This window comes from Colobus angolensis, unplaced genomic scaffold (genome assembly GCF_000951035.1).
Source record: "Colobus angolensis palliatus isolate OR3802 unplaced genomic scaffold, Cang.pa_1.0 Scaffold41, whole genome shotgun sequence".
NCBI classification, from domain to species: Eukaryota; Metazoa; Chordata; class Mammalia; order Primates; family Cercopithecidae; genus Colobus; species Colobus angolensis.
The window spans coordinates 2,553,312-2,566,634 of NW_012117488.1; the positions used below are offsets into that span (position 1 = coordinate 2,553,312).

At 40.9% G+C, this 13,323-nt stretch overlaps 1 protein-coding gene across 3 annotated transcripts in view; it reads left to right on the plus strand.

Annotated features, from left to right (window-relative positions):
* CCBL2 (cysteine conjugate-beta lyase 2) overlaps positions 1 to 13,323 on the plus strand; it is a 62,443-nt gene that overhangs the window by 15,189 nt on the left and 33,931 nt on the right. For all 3 annotated transcript variants that reach the window (XM_011956059.1, XM_011956061.1, XM_011956060.1), the window contains 2 exons: positions 10,227 to 10,285; positions 10,881 to 11,025. In XM_011956059.1, the coding sequence (XP_011811449.1) occupies positions 10,227 to 10,285; positions 10,881 to 11,025 (204 nt within the window). The remainder of the gene's footprint in view (positions 1 to 10,226; positions 10,286 to 10,880; positions 11,026 to 13,323) is intronic.

Consider the following 13,323-nt stretch of genomic DNA (forward strand, 5'->3'; position numbering starts at 1 on the left):
CTCCTCAGCTACAAATGTATACAGCATGTTACTGTACTTAATACTATAGGCAACTGTAACATCATGGTATTTGCATATCTAAACATAGAAAAGGTACAGTAAAAATGCAGTGAGATAAGAAAATGGTACATCTCTGTAGAGCACTTTCCATGAATAGAGCTTGCAGGAATGGAAGTTGCTCTGGGTGAGTCAGTGAGTGAGTAGTGAATGTGAAGGCCTAGGACATTACTGTACACTACTATAGACGTTATGAACACTGTGTACTTATGCTATACTAAATTTATTAAAACTTTTTTCTGCCGAGTGTAGTGGCTCATGCCTATAATGCCAGCACTTTGGGAGGCCGAGGCAGGTGGATCACCTGAGGTCAGGAGTTAAAAACCAGCCTGGCCAACATGGTGAAACCTTGTCTCCACTAAAAGTACAAAAATCAGGAAGGGCATGGTGGCTCACATCTATAATCCCAGCACTTTGGGAGGCCGAGTAGGGCGGATCACCTGAGGTCAGGAGTTTGAGACCAGCCTGGCCAACATGATGAAACCCCATCTCTATTAAAAATACAAAAATTAGCCAGGCCTAGTGGCAGTTGCCTGTAATCCCAGCTACTCGGGAGGCTGAGACAGGAGAATCACTTGAACCCGGGAGGTGGAGGTTGCAGTGAGCCAAGATTGCGCCATTGCATTCCAACCTGGGCAACAAGAGTGAAACTTCGTCTCAAAAAAATAAATAAATAAATTTTTTAAATACAAAAATTTGCTGAGCATGGTGGCACACGCCTGTAGTCCCAGCTATTCAGGAGGCTGAGGCAGGAGAATCACTTGAACCCAGGAGGCAGAGGTTGTAGTGAGCCAAGATCGCACCACTGCTCTCTAGCCTGGGCAATGGAGTGAGATTCCATATCAAAAAAAACAAAACAAAACAAAAAACCTTTTTTCTTCAATAATAAATAGAAGACAAATTCACCTACTGTAACTTTTTTACCTTAAAAACTTTTTAAATGTTTAATTTTTGACTCTTTTATAATAATACACAAACTGTACAAAATATTTAAAAATATTTTGTGTCCTTATTCGATAAACTTTTTTCTATTTTTAGAAATTTTATTTCATTTTTTCACTTTTTTATGTTAAAAACTAAGACACATACATTAGCCTAGTCCTACCCATGAACTGGATCATCAATGTCGCTGTGTTCTACCTCCACATCTTGTCCCAGTGGAAGGTCTTCAGGGGCAATAACATGTAGGGAGCTGTCATTGCTATGATAACAATGTCTTCTTCTAGAATATCCTGAAGGACCTGCCTGAGGCTGTTTTATAGTCAACTTTTTTTTTTTTTTTAGTAAGTAAGGGTACACTCTAAAATAACAATAAAAGGTATGGTATAGTAAATACATAAGCCAGTAACATAGTTGCTTGTTATCAGTATCAAGTACTATGTACTGTATGTAATTGTATGTTCTAGACTTTTATATGACTGGCAGTGCAATAGGTTTGTTTATACCAGCATCATCACAAACACATGACTAATGCATCGTGCCACAGTGTTACAATGGCTCCACTAGGCAAGTAGGAATTTGTTTTGTTTTGTTTTGTTTGAGAGGGAGTCTCGCTCTGTTACTCAGGTTGGGGTGCAGTGGTGTGATCTCGGCTTACTGCAGTCTCCGCCTCCAGGGTGCAATTCTCCTGCCTTAGCCTCCAGAGTAGCTGGGATTACAGGTGCATGCCACCGTGCCTAGCTAATTTTTGTATTTTTATTAGAGACAGGGTTTCACCATATTGGCCGGGCCGGTCTTGAACTCCTGACCTTGTGATCCACCCGCTCAGTCTCCCAAAGTGCTGGGATTACAGGCATGAGCCACTACACCTGGCTGCAAGTAGGAATTTTTACCTCTATATAGTGTTTGTTTGTTTGTTTTTGAGATGGAGTCTCGCTCTGTCGCCCAGGCTGGAGTGCAGTGGCATGATCCCAGCTCACTGCAACCTCTGCCTCCTGGGTTCAAGCGATTCTCCTGCCACAGCCTCCTGAGTAGCTGGGACTACAGGCACTTGCCACCACGCTTAGTTAATATTTGTATTTTTCATAGAGATGGGGTTTTACCATGTTGGCTGGAATGGTCTCAAACTCCTGACCTCAGGTGGTCTGTCCACCCTGGCCTCCCAAAGTGCTGAGACTACAGGCATGAGCCACCATGCTCAGCCTGCTCCATATAGTCTTATGGGACTACCATCATATATGTGATCTGTCATTGATTAAACGTGTTTATGCAGCACATCACATGGCTCTGTTGTATATATAATGTAAAGCTTCAATAAATGTACATCAAAAGTGAATGTGTTTAGTTTGATAGAACCAGACGACTATAATATTGAGGATATTATCTTTCTTGTGATAATTAGTAGTTTTGTTTAAATAGAGTACTCACCTTCCACATCAAACTTTAAAATGAAGGGAAGAAGAGCAGAGACCATATTATTAAAATGCACAGTAGAAACACCAAAATGCAGGGCTGGGTGCTGTGGCTCACTCCTGTAATCCCAGCACTTTGGGAGGCCGAGGTGGGCAGATCATGAAGTCAGGAGATCGAGACCATCCTGGCTAATATGGTGAAACCCTATCTATACTAAAAATATGAAAAATTAGCCAGGCATGGTGGCACATGCCAGTAGTCCTGTGGGTTCTTGGTCTCGCTGACTTCAAGAATGTAGCTGTGGACTCTCGCAGGGAGTGTTACAGCTCTTAAAGATGGTGTGTCTGGAGTTTGTTCCTTCAGATGTGTCCAGAGTTTCTTCCTTCCCGTGGGTTCGTGGTCTCGCTGACTTCAAGAATGAAGCGCAGACCCTTGCAGTGAGTGTTACAGCTCTTAAAGGTGGTGCGGACCCAGAGAGTGAGCAGCAGCAAGATTTATTATGAAGAGTGAAATAACAAAGCTTCCACAGCATGGAAGGGGACCCGAATGGGTTGCCTCTGCTGGCTGGGTGGCAGCTTTTATTCCCTTATTTGGCCCCACCCACATCCTGCTGATTGGTCCATTTTACAGAGTGCTGATAGGTCCATTTTACAAAATGCTGATTGATGCGTGTACGATACTTTAGCTAGACACAGAGTGCTGATTTGGTGCATTTACAATCCTTTAGCAAGACCCAGAGCACTGGTGCGTTTTTACAGAGTGCTGATTGGTTCATTTACAATCCTTTAGCTAGACACAGAGCGCCAATTGGTGCATTTATAATCCTCTAGCTAGACAGAAAAGTTATGCAAGTCCCCACTCAACCCAGGAAGTCCACCTGGCTTCACCTCTCAATCCCAGCTACCCAGGAGGCTGAGGCAGGGGAATCACTTGAACCCAAGAGGCAAAGGTTGCAGTGAGTTGAGATAGTGCCACTGCACTACAGCCTGGCCAACAGTGAGACTCTGTCTCAAAAAAAAAACACCAAAATGCATTGCAAGACAGCAAGACACTGGAAATAACAAATGCCCAGCAACAGGGGAATGAATGAGTAAAATATGGTACAAAAACAATCAAAAATATACATTGTAATTAAAAGTGAAATTTTTATGACTCAGAAAATTCATAAAATAATATACGGTACTTTGTTAAGAGACAATTTAAAATATTTTTTAAATGACACATGATTGCAACTACAAATCCCTACTTCATAGATCTAAAAGACAGTAACAGTTTGGGCCCCCCAACATCCAGGCCCCCCATGAAAGGGGTACTCACTTCTACTCTTTCCTTGTCCTGAAGTGTGGTATCCATCTGCTTCCCAAGCCTGCTTCTCTGTTTTCTCCTCTCCCCTCTCCAACCATGAGCTTTGCGTTTTCTATATCTGGTCTTTTCTTGCACTTATTATTACTGTTACTAATATTAAACTTTTTGGCTGTAACCTTGGCTTCTCTGGATGAAGACTTGTTTCACAGCCCATACTACACAGATATCCACAGCCTCAATTCCCCCAGTTCAGCCCATCATTTAGGAAGACTTTTTCTGTACCCGCCCCATCTCACCTGCCTCAGATCTTATGGGAAGAGTCCTAAAAATATATACAATTGAAACTTTGATGTACTAGGGTCTTAAGATCATGGGTTCAACATATACTATTAGTGTTTTTCATCTGTCCAAACTTTTAAAGACTTAATCTTTTCCTTACCTTTGTCAAGATTGCCACCTGGTGGTGAATTTCTAGAACTTTATCGTTTTAGCTTCAAGTTAGCAAAAGATTAAAAGATACTACCTTTGATTTCACTAGCAGTTTTGCGTTAATAACATGGAAGTATAGACCTTTAATCGCCAAAGGTCTATAGCCAAAGTCATATAACAGCGTTAGCTGATCCAGAAGTTATACAAGCCTTATAGACATTCCCTTACTTGCCTGGGACTCATGCCCTGATTTCCCCGTAGGATTCCAGGTTTATTTTAATTACCTGATACTGGATCTGCTCTGGAAAGTAGTTCTTACTTAGACAGTGAGCATTTGCATCTACTGCTGTATCTTGGTGACTCTGAACATTGTATAGTGTCTTGTAAACTTTCACCAGTGTGTTAGTTCCCTCAGGTTGCCTTAACAAAGTACTACAAACTAGGTGGCTTATTAAATAACAGCAGTTTATTCCCTCACTGTTCGGGAGACTAAAAGTCTCATAAGTATCAGCAGGTCCGGTTCCTTCTGAGGGCTGTGAATAAGATTGTTCTACACCCCCCAACCCCACTATCATCTGATGATTGCCTGGAAATCTCTGCCTTCCTTGGCTGGTAGGAGCATCACCTTAGTCTGTGCCTTCATCTTCACACAGGGTTTATGTATATGTCCAGATCTCACCTTTTTATAAGACCACCAGTCATACTGGATTAGGGTTCACGCTAATGACCTCATCTTAACTAATTACATCTGCAGTAACCCTATATCCACATAAGATTACATCCGGAGGAACTTTGAGTTAGGACTTCAACATATGAAACTAAGGGGGAACGTGGTGCAACCCATAACAACCATGTATCTCATTATACCTCCAGACTTCATTTCTGCCATGTTGTTTTTCACAATTATTTGCTGCTCTTCCCTGCTGGACAGTTACATTTCCTTGCCGCACTGATGTGAAGCTTAGCCGTGAAATTGCTCTGCCCAATAAAATATGAAAAGAAGCGATGTGTGCACATCCTAACAGAATCTTTTAAGAGCCTCTTCCTTCTGCCATGAAACAGGCAGTGTTCCAGGTGGATGCTGTTTCATCAGCCTATGTCTGAGAATGACAGTGACACAGACCAGGGCAGCAGCTGAACCTCAGTGGATACGTAGTATGACCAAGAAAACCTTTATGATTTTAGGCCACCAAGACTTTGGGGTCATTTATCACTGAAGCATAAATTAACTTTAGCTGACTGACACAGCTAACTGACACTATAACTTCACCCTGTAATGTGAGTGAGGTTTTTTAAAAAAATTAATTCATCAGATAATTATTAAAAACTTGCTATGTGCTAGGCATATAACTATATGTTGGACACTGTGATGGTGTCGCCTTGGCTATGCCACGGTACCCAGATATTTGCCAAACATCAGTCTAAGTACTGCTGTGAAGGTATATTTTAGATGAGATTAACGTTTACATCAGTAGACTTTCAGTAAAGCCAATTACCATCCATAATATGGGTGGGCCTCATTCAGTGGAAGACCTCAAGAGGAAAAGACTGAGGTCCTCAAGGAAGAGGGAGTTCTTCTGACTCCAGTTGCAGCATCAGTCCTTCCCTGAGTCTCCAATTTGCTCTGCAGATTTCAGATTTGCCAGCCCTCACAAACACATAAGCAAATTCCTTAAAATAAATGTATGTATAGCTCACATTTATTTCCATGTTTCATATTAGAAGTGTTTCAGTCTTTATTTAGAAGTCTAGCAATGTTTTTGTGGCCAGAAATATGCTGTAGAAACTGAACTGTTATTTATCTCAATTAGCCTATGGTAAAATTGGTCATGCTGTATATCATTTTGCTTAAAGTTGCAGTTTCCAAGAACCTATATGACACTTTTAAGTGATGACTTGCTGTACTGCATTTAATGGAAGCACATAGGAGAAGCACCTGACCCTGACTCGTGGAACCAAGGAAGGCTTTCAGGAGGGAATGAAGTCAAATTTGAGAACTGCACGTGGCAGGTGGAATACGAGTTAGCCAAGTGCAAGGAAGGGTGGTGGGGACCAGGAATTGGACTGAGTAGAGAACATACATTCTCAACAAGGGCATGACCTCCCCCAAGAGAAGAAAATGGATGCTTGGCAGACAAGATAAATCTTAGCTATCACACCGTTTTGTCACCATCCAAAGCTCAATCCTACCTGACAAAATTGCATTCTTCTTAATATTTAATTGAGGGGAAGGAAGATGACTAGGAAAAAAATTCTAAGAAGGTCTCCTTAGGTGGACAATGATTTAAAAAAAAAAACACATTGAGAAACATTGGTACAGAAAGAGCATTTGGGCATAGCAAAGATCACACATGAAACTACTGAAATGAGAGAGAACATGGACTATTTGAAAAATTAGAATGGGTGTGGCATAGAATTGGGAGGGAAGAGGAAGCAGGAGGAGCAATGAGAGAAGAGGCCGGTCTAGAAACAAATTTTAAAGAAAATTAAACCTGAAAGTGCATTTCAACCTCACTTACCTAAATAATTTTAAGTAAAGTTGGACTTTGCATCTAAATTATCTACAGCACATCATCCTCACTTTTTTGTGTATAAATCATCCTTTGTGTTTGTGGTCTCTACTGAATGAATTAAGCTTTAAACATTGTTTTAGAGACAGAAAAGTGCATTTGTTAAGATATATGTTTCTATCTGTCATGCTAGAACTTGGTAGTTGTACAACTGTTGTCTCTGGAATGGCATCAGGTTCAGGTGGGTAATTATAATGCTATTCTAGCAAGCGTTTTAACCTCTAGAGAATTTTCATGTGATTTACTTCACTGGAGTTTCAAAGACTAAAAATATGAAACTAAAAAAGGTATTTTTCTTGGTTCCATTATTTAGAATAGAATGAGAACAATGGTTGAGTGGCGGCTGTCCGCGGTGCCGGTTGGGGGCAGAGAGGTGGTGGTGGGCGCCCTGGGGTGTGTGAGCCCCGTGATGGAGCCGGGCCGACAGCCGCGCGGCAGAGGTGTTCGTTGCCTCCGTGGCTGCCGCTCGAGCTGCTGCTGTGGTCGGGGCTGGCCCTGGGCGCGCTCCCCTTCGGCAGCAGTCCGCACCGGGTCTTCCACGACCTCCTGTCGGAGCAGCAGTTGTTGGAGGTGGAGGACTTGTCCCTGTCCCTGCTGCAGGGTGGAAGGCTGGGGCCTCTGTCGCTGCCCCCGGACCTGCCGGATCTGGATCCCGAGTGCCGGGAGCTCCTGCTGGACTTTGCCAACAGCAGCGCAGAGCTGACAGGGTGTCTGGTGCGCAGCGCCCGGCCCGTGCGCCTCTGTCAGACCTGCTACCCCCTCTTCCAACAGGTCGTCAGCAAGATGGACAACATCAGCCGAGCCGTGGGGAATACTTCAGAGAGTCAGAGTTGTGCCAGAAGTCTCTTAATGGCAGATAGAATGCAAATAGTTGTGATTCTCTCAGAGTTTTTTAATACCACATGGCAGGAGGCAAATTGTGCAAATTGTTTAACGAACAACAGTGAAGAATTATCAAACAGCACAGTATATTTCCTTAATCTGTTTAATCACACCCTGACCTGCTTTGAGCATAACCTTCAGGGGAATGCACATAGTCTTTTACAGACAAAAAATTATTCAGAAGTATGCAAAAACTGTCGTGAAGCATACAAAACTCTGAGTAGTCTGTACAGTGAAATGCAAAAAATGAATGAACTTGAGAATAAGGCTGAACCTGGAACACATTTATGTATTGACGTGGAAGATGCAATGAACATCACCCGAAAACTTTGGAGTCGAACTTTCAACTGTTCAGTCCCTTGCAGTGACACAGTGCCTGTAATTGCTGTTTCTGTGTTCATTCTCTTTCTACCTGTTGTCTTCTACCTTAGTAGTTTTCTTCACTCAGAACAAAAGAAACGCAAACTCATTCTGCCCAAACGTCTCAAGTCCAGTACCAGTTTTGCAAACATTCAAGAAAATTCAAACTGAGACCTACAAAATGGAGAGTTGACATATCACGTGAATGAATGGTGGAAGACACAACTTGGTTTCAGAAAGAAGATAAACTGTGATTTGATAAGTCAAGTTGTTAAGAAATACAAGGACTTCAGATCCATTTTTAAATAAGAATTTTCCATTTTTCTTTCCTTTTCCACTTCTTTCTAACAGATTTGGATATTTTTAATTTCCAGGTGTAGCAATGTTACCTATTTTAATGTGTATTTGTAACAATAACAGAAGATGCAAGAACAATCATTATTTTATTTTATAGGCATTTTATCACTATTCTAGACTTCTGGTATTAATAAGAATAACATAAGTATCTCAAGTAGAAACTTTTTGAAAACTAACATTTAAAAATTAATTGGTTACAGCAAATACTTTGAAAAAGAAACGTACTTGTCAGGAAGTAGCACGCCCAAAGATTAATTACTCCCCATTGCAGTATTATTATTATTATATATATAGTTAATATGTTGTACATCACAATAATATATAATTCAGTCTCTATTTTCCCTAGAGTCATTTTTGAAACCACTCATTCCAGACCTCCCTAACAATTTTTAGAAGTAGTAAGCCACATTACATTTATCTTTGTAAAAAGATTTATGGTAGCTGGTTTCTTACTTGACTTTTATAAATAGTATTTTACATCTTAAAAAAAAAAAAGAGAACAATGGTCTATTTAATAACCATGATCGTTATCTTCTTCCTAGATTGAATTAAAATTACATTAATATTCTATTAGAAAATTCTTTGCAAAAATGCTGTCAATCATTTTTTTATTTCTACCAGCTTGTTAACAATGAACTCAAAGCTAATTCAATACTTTTGAGAGATAGTATAAAACTCAATTTTAGAATCTAAAGAACTAAAAAATTGTATGCTATGTGATAATTTTAATTCCTATTTTTCTACCACAGCCTTAGCTTTCTTGGTATAAGTAAGCTCATCCTAAATTTATAATATACTTTTAAGAGGCAGCACTCTAGTAATAATTTTAGAAGGTCTTATTATATAAAAGACAGTATAAAATTATCTAATAGTTCTGAGTATAGATTCTGGAGTCAGACTGTCTGGGTTCAGATCCTGAGTTGAACCTGCTTGGGTTTAAATGTTACTGGCTTTCATAAACTTGAGCAGATGTGAAAAGCTGTGTGATGTTAACCTCTCTGTACCCCTGTGCCTCATAGTTCTAACTATGTAATACAACTACTACATATTTTTTAAATATACATTAATAATGAGGTAATTATGTAAAGCACTTAGAACAGTACCTAGTACATACTCAGTACTCAATAACGTTAGCAATAATTACGGAACCCCTTAGTGAGTAGCTTTAAAACCATTTGTTGAGTCTTTCCTATATGTCATACAAGGAACTTATTTGTGAAACTCTTAGCACATCTTACCTAAAATGATCTTCAGAGCATGGCTGAAGATATTTTTTTAAACTGACTTTTTAAATATTATTATTGTTCTCTTTACTACATTACAAGCCTTCAAACTGATTAGCTTTCTAGGGTAGGATGATACTTTTTGTCCTTAGGTGAGAAGATGAACATCTAAATTTCATTTTTAAAAAGCATTCCTTCCAGCCAAGCATGGTAGCTCACACCTGTAATCCCAAACTTTGAGAGGCCAAGGTAGGAAGATCACTTGAGGCCAGGAATTTGAGGCCAACCTGGGCAACACCACAAGACCCTGTCTCTATAAAAAATACAAACAAACAACAACAACAACAAAATAGTTTGGCACAGTGGGATATGTCTATAGTCCCAGCTACTCAGGAGACTGAGACAGGAGGATTGCTTGAGCCTGGGCAGTTGAAGTTGCAGTGAGCCAGGATCGCACCACTGCATTCCAACCTGGGCAACCATGTCTGAGAAAAAAAAAAAAGGCATTCCTTCAGTAGTAGGTGGGAGATGAATTCCTCTTCAGAATTTTGTGTTGGAGTCTAAGATTTATCTTTATGGAACTACTATTTACGTGGGAACAGTAGGGGAAAGGAAGAAAAGTGACCCATGATTTACTGGCATTTTAAAATTTTGACTACGGCAATTCCTTTTCAATATTTATGTATTTCAGAAAATGTCATTGAAATTCACAAATGCAAAACGGATTGAAGGACTTGATAGTAATATGTGGTGAGTATCTTAAAATAAATAATAATAATAATTTAGTGAGGTTTTCCTACATATTTTCATATCTTTAGATGGGAGTTTTTTTGCCCCATCTATTAATAAAGGTCCTCATTTAATTCATCCATTAAATGAAAATGGAAGGAAGTTAGCAATCCATATACTGAATTGTTCATTTGGCACATGTGCCATGCCCTGTGCTGGACACTGGACATATGGCATAGAAAAGGACAAATGTTAATGCCCTCATGGAACTTACCTTCCAATCCAGGAACTTTTCTTATTCGTTCTGTTCTCTAATAGTTGATGAAAGAACTTAGCAGCAGCTGGAATTGTTGAGAAAATATATATATATATGGTTAAAATATGGGTAGCGTGAAACTGAGGTTTGTAAGGGACATTGGATTCATAAATTCAGCCATCATTCTATTTGGTAAACTGATTTTGTGGGTGGTAAATTTTTGTTGGAAACTCATTTTTTAAAACCTATAGGACTAAACTAGGGTCTTATTTGTCAGTTTTGTGATAAGACTATAAGATGTAAAAGAGCAAACTTTGTAATTGTAGAACTTATTAATGTTAGTATTTTTTTCAATCTTAGGATTGAATTTACCAAATTGGCTGCAGACCCTTCTGTTGTGAATCTTGGCCAAGGCTTTCCAGATATATCCCCTCCTACATATGTAAAAGAAGAATTATCAAAGATTGCAGCAATCGATAGCCTGAATCAGTATACACGAGGCTTTGTAAGTATATCAAGACCATATGGGGCGTGAGCTTTTATTTTATATTAGGGTGTGTGTGTGTGTGTGTGTGCGTGTGCACTTCTGTCATTCATATGTAAGTGACTTTCTGGGACCAGCTGTCCCATCTTAGCAACACAGAAACTTCTGCCCTTGCCCTATGTCCTGGGATGAGCCTTCCTCTACTTCCAGCCCCTCTACATTTTTCTTTTGGCCCTTACTTTACTGTTGCTCCAAGATATGATCCTATGGCAACAAGATAAGGAACAATATTCTCTTGAGATGTGTCTTTTCTATCTCATCAACATTTATGCAGCCTCAGCACTGACCCTTTATTTAATATACTCTATATCCAACTAGTTACCTTTTTCCTCCCTGTCCCAACTCACTCCCATCCTTCTGTAATGAAATGCCTAGGATAGCCAAAGATATTCTAGATCAGATGTACCTTTGAACTGTAGACTTGTATCTGTTGTGCCAAAAGCCATGCAGTTATCGTATGTCTGACCACTTGTCTTTTCCTTTCATGATATTGTGGGAAATGGGGAGGGGAATGGTATAGGAGGAAGCCTTTTTTGGCTTTTATAGTGGTCTAACTATAAAAATTCATAGAAGGGTTTTGCTTTGGGAATAGCACAGGGAAAAGCAGTGAAACTTACCTGTGTCACAGGGTTTGACACTGGTGAGAATCCCTGCTCTTCATAGACTCTCAATCCCTGGCCCACCCTACAGACCTCCATCTCAGACCCACTCAACATAACTCACTCCCCAGGCTATACAAATCCATAATGAAAGGCTAGAAATAAACCAACAATAGAGAAAATTAGTGAAACCAAAAGCTGGTTCTTTGAAAAGAACAGTAAGTAAAAGTTTTGACCAATAAAACTAGATTGACCAATAAAAAAGAGAAAACTCAAAGTACCATATGAAGAATGAAAGAAGGAATATAATTACTGATCATACAGACATGAAAGCAATAATAGGGTAATATTAGGGATAATTTTATGTTAGTACATTGACAACTTGGATGAAATGAACAGATTATTTAAAAGATACAGGAGGGGTGCGAGCAAGATGGCCGAATAGGAACAGCTCCAGCCTCCAGCTCCCAGCGGGAGCGATACAGAAAACGGGCGATTTCTGCATTTTCAACTGAGGTACCGGGTTCATCTCGCTGGGGAGTGCCAGACAATCGGTGCTGGTCAGCTTGTGCAGCCCGACCAGCGAGAGCTGAAGCAGGGCGAGGCATCGTCTCGCCTGGGAAGCGCAAAGGGGAAGGGAATCCCTTTAGAAACTGAGACACACAACACCTGGAAAATCAGGTAACTCCCACCCTAATACTGTGCTTTACCAAGGGTCTTAGCAAATGGCACACCAGGAGATTATATCCCACACCTGGCCGGGAGGGTCCCACAGAGCCTCCCTCACTGCTAGCACAGCAGTGTGAGATCTAACTGCAAGGCAGCAGCAAGGCTGAGGGAGGGACGCCCTCCATTGCTGAGACTTAAGTAGGTAAACAAAGCCTCTGGGAAGCTCGAACTGGGTGGAGCCCACAGTAGCTCAAGGAGGCCTGCCTGTCTCTGTAGACTCCACCTCTGGGGACAGGGCATAGCAATAAAACAAAAAAAGCGGCAGAAACCTCTGCAGGTGTTAATGACCCTGTCTGACAGCTTTGAAGAGAGCAGTGGATCTCCCAGCACGGAGGCTGAGATCTGAGAACAGTCTGCCTGCTCAAGTGGGTCCCTGACCCCTGAGTAGCCTAACTGGGAGACATCCCCGACTAGGTGCAGACCGACACCTCACACCTCACACGGCAGGGTACACCCCTAAGACGAAGCTTCCAGAGCAAGAATCAGACAGCAGCACTCGCTGTACAGCAGTATTCTATCTTCTGCAGCCTCCGCTACTGATACCCAGGCAAACAGTCTGGAGTGGACCTCAAGCAATCTCCAACAGACCTACAGCTGAGGGTCCTGTTAGAAGGAAAACTAACAAACAGAAAGGACACCCATACCAAAACGCCATCAGTACGTCACCAGCATCAAAGAAAGACCAAAGGCAGATAAAACCACAAAGATGGGGAAAAAGCAGGGCAGAAAAGCTGGAAATTCAAAAAATTTAAAAAATCAGAGCGCATCTGCCCCTCCAAAGGAACGCTACTCATAGCCAGCAACGTATCAAAGCTGGACAGAGAATGACTTTGACAAGTTGAGAGAAGAAGGCTTCAGTCCATCAAACTTCTCAGAGCTAAAGGAGGAACTACGTACCCAGCGCAAAGAAACTAAAAATCTTGAAAAAAGA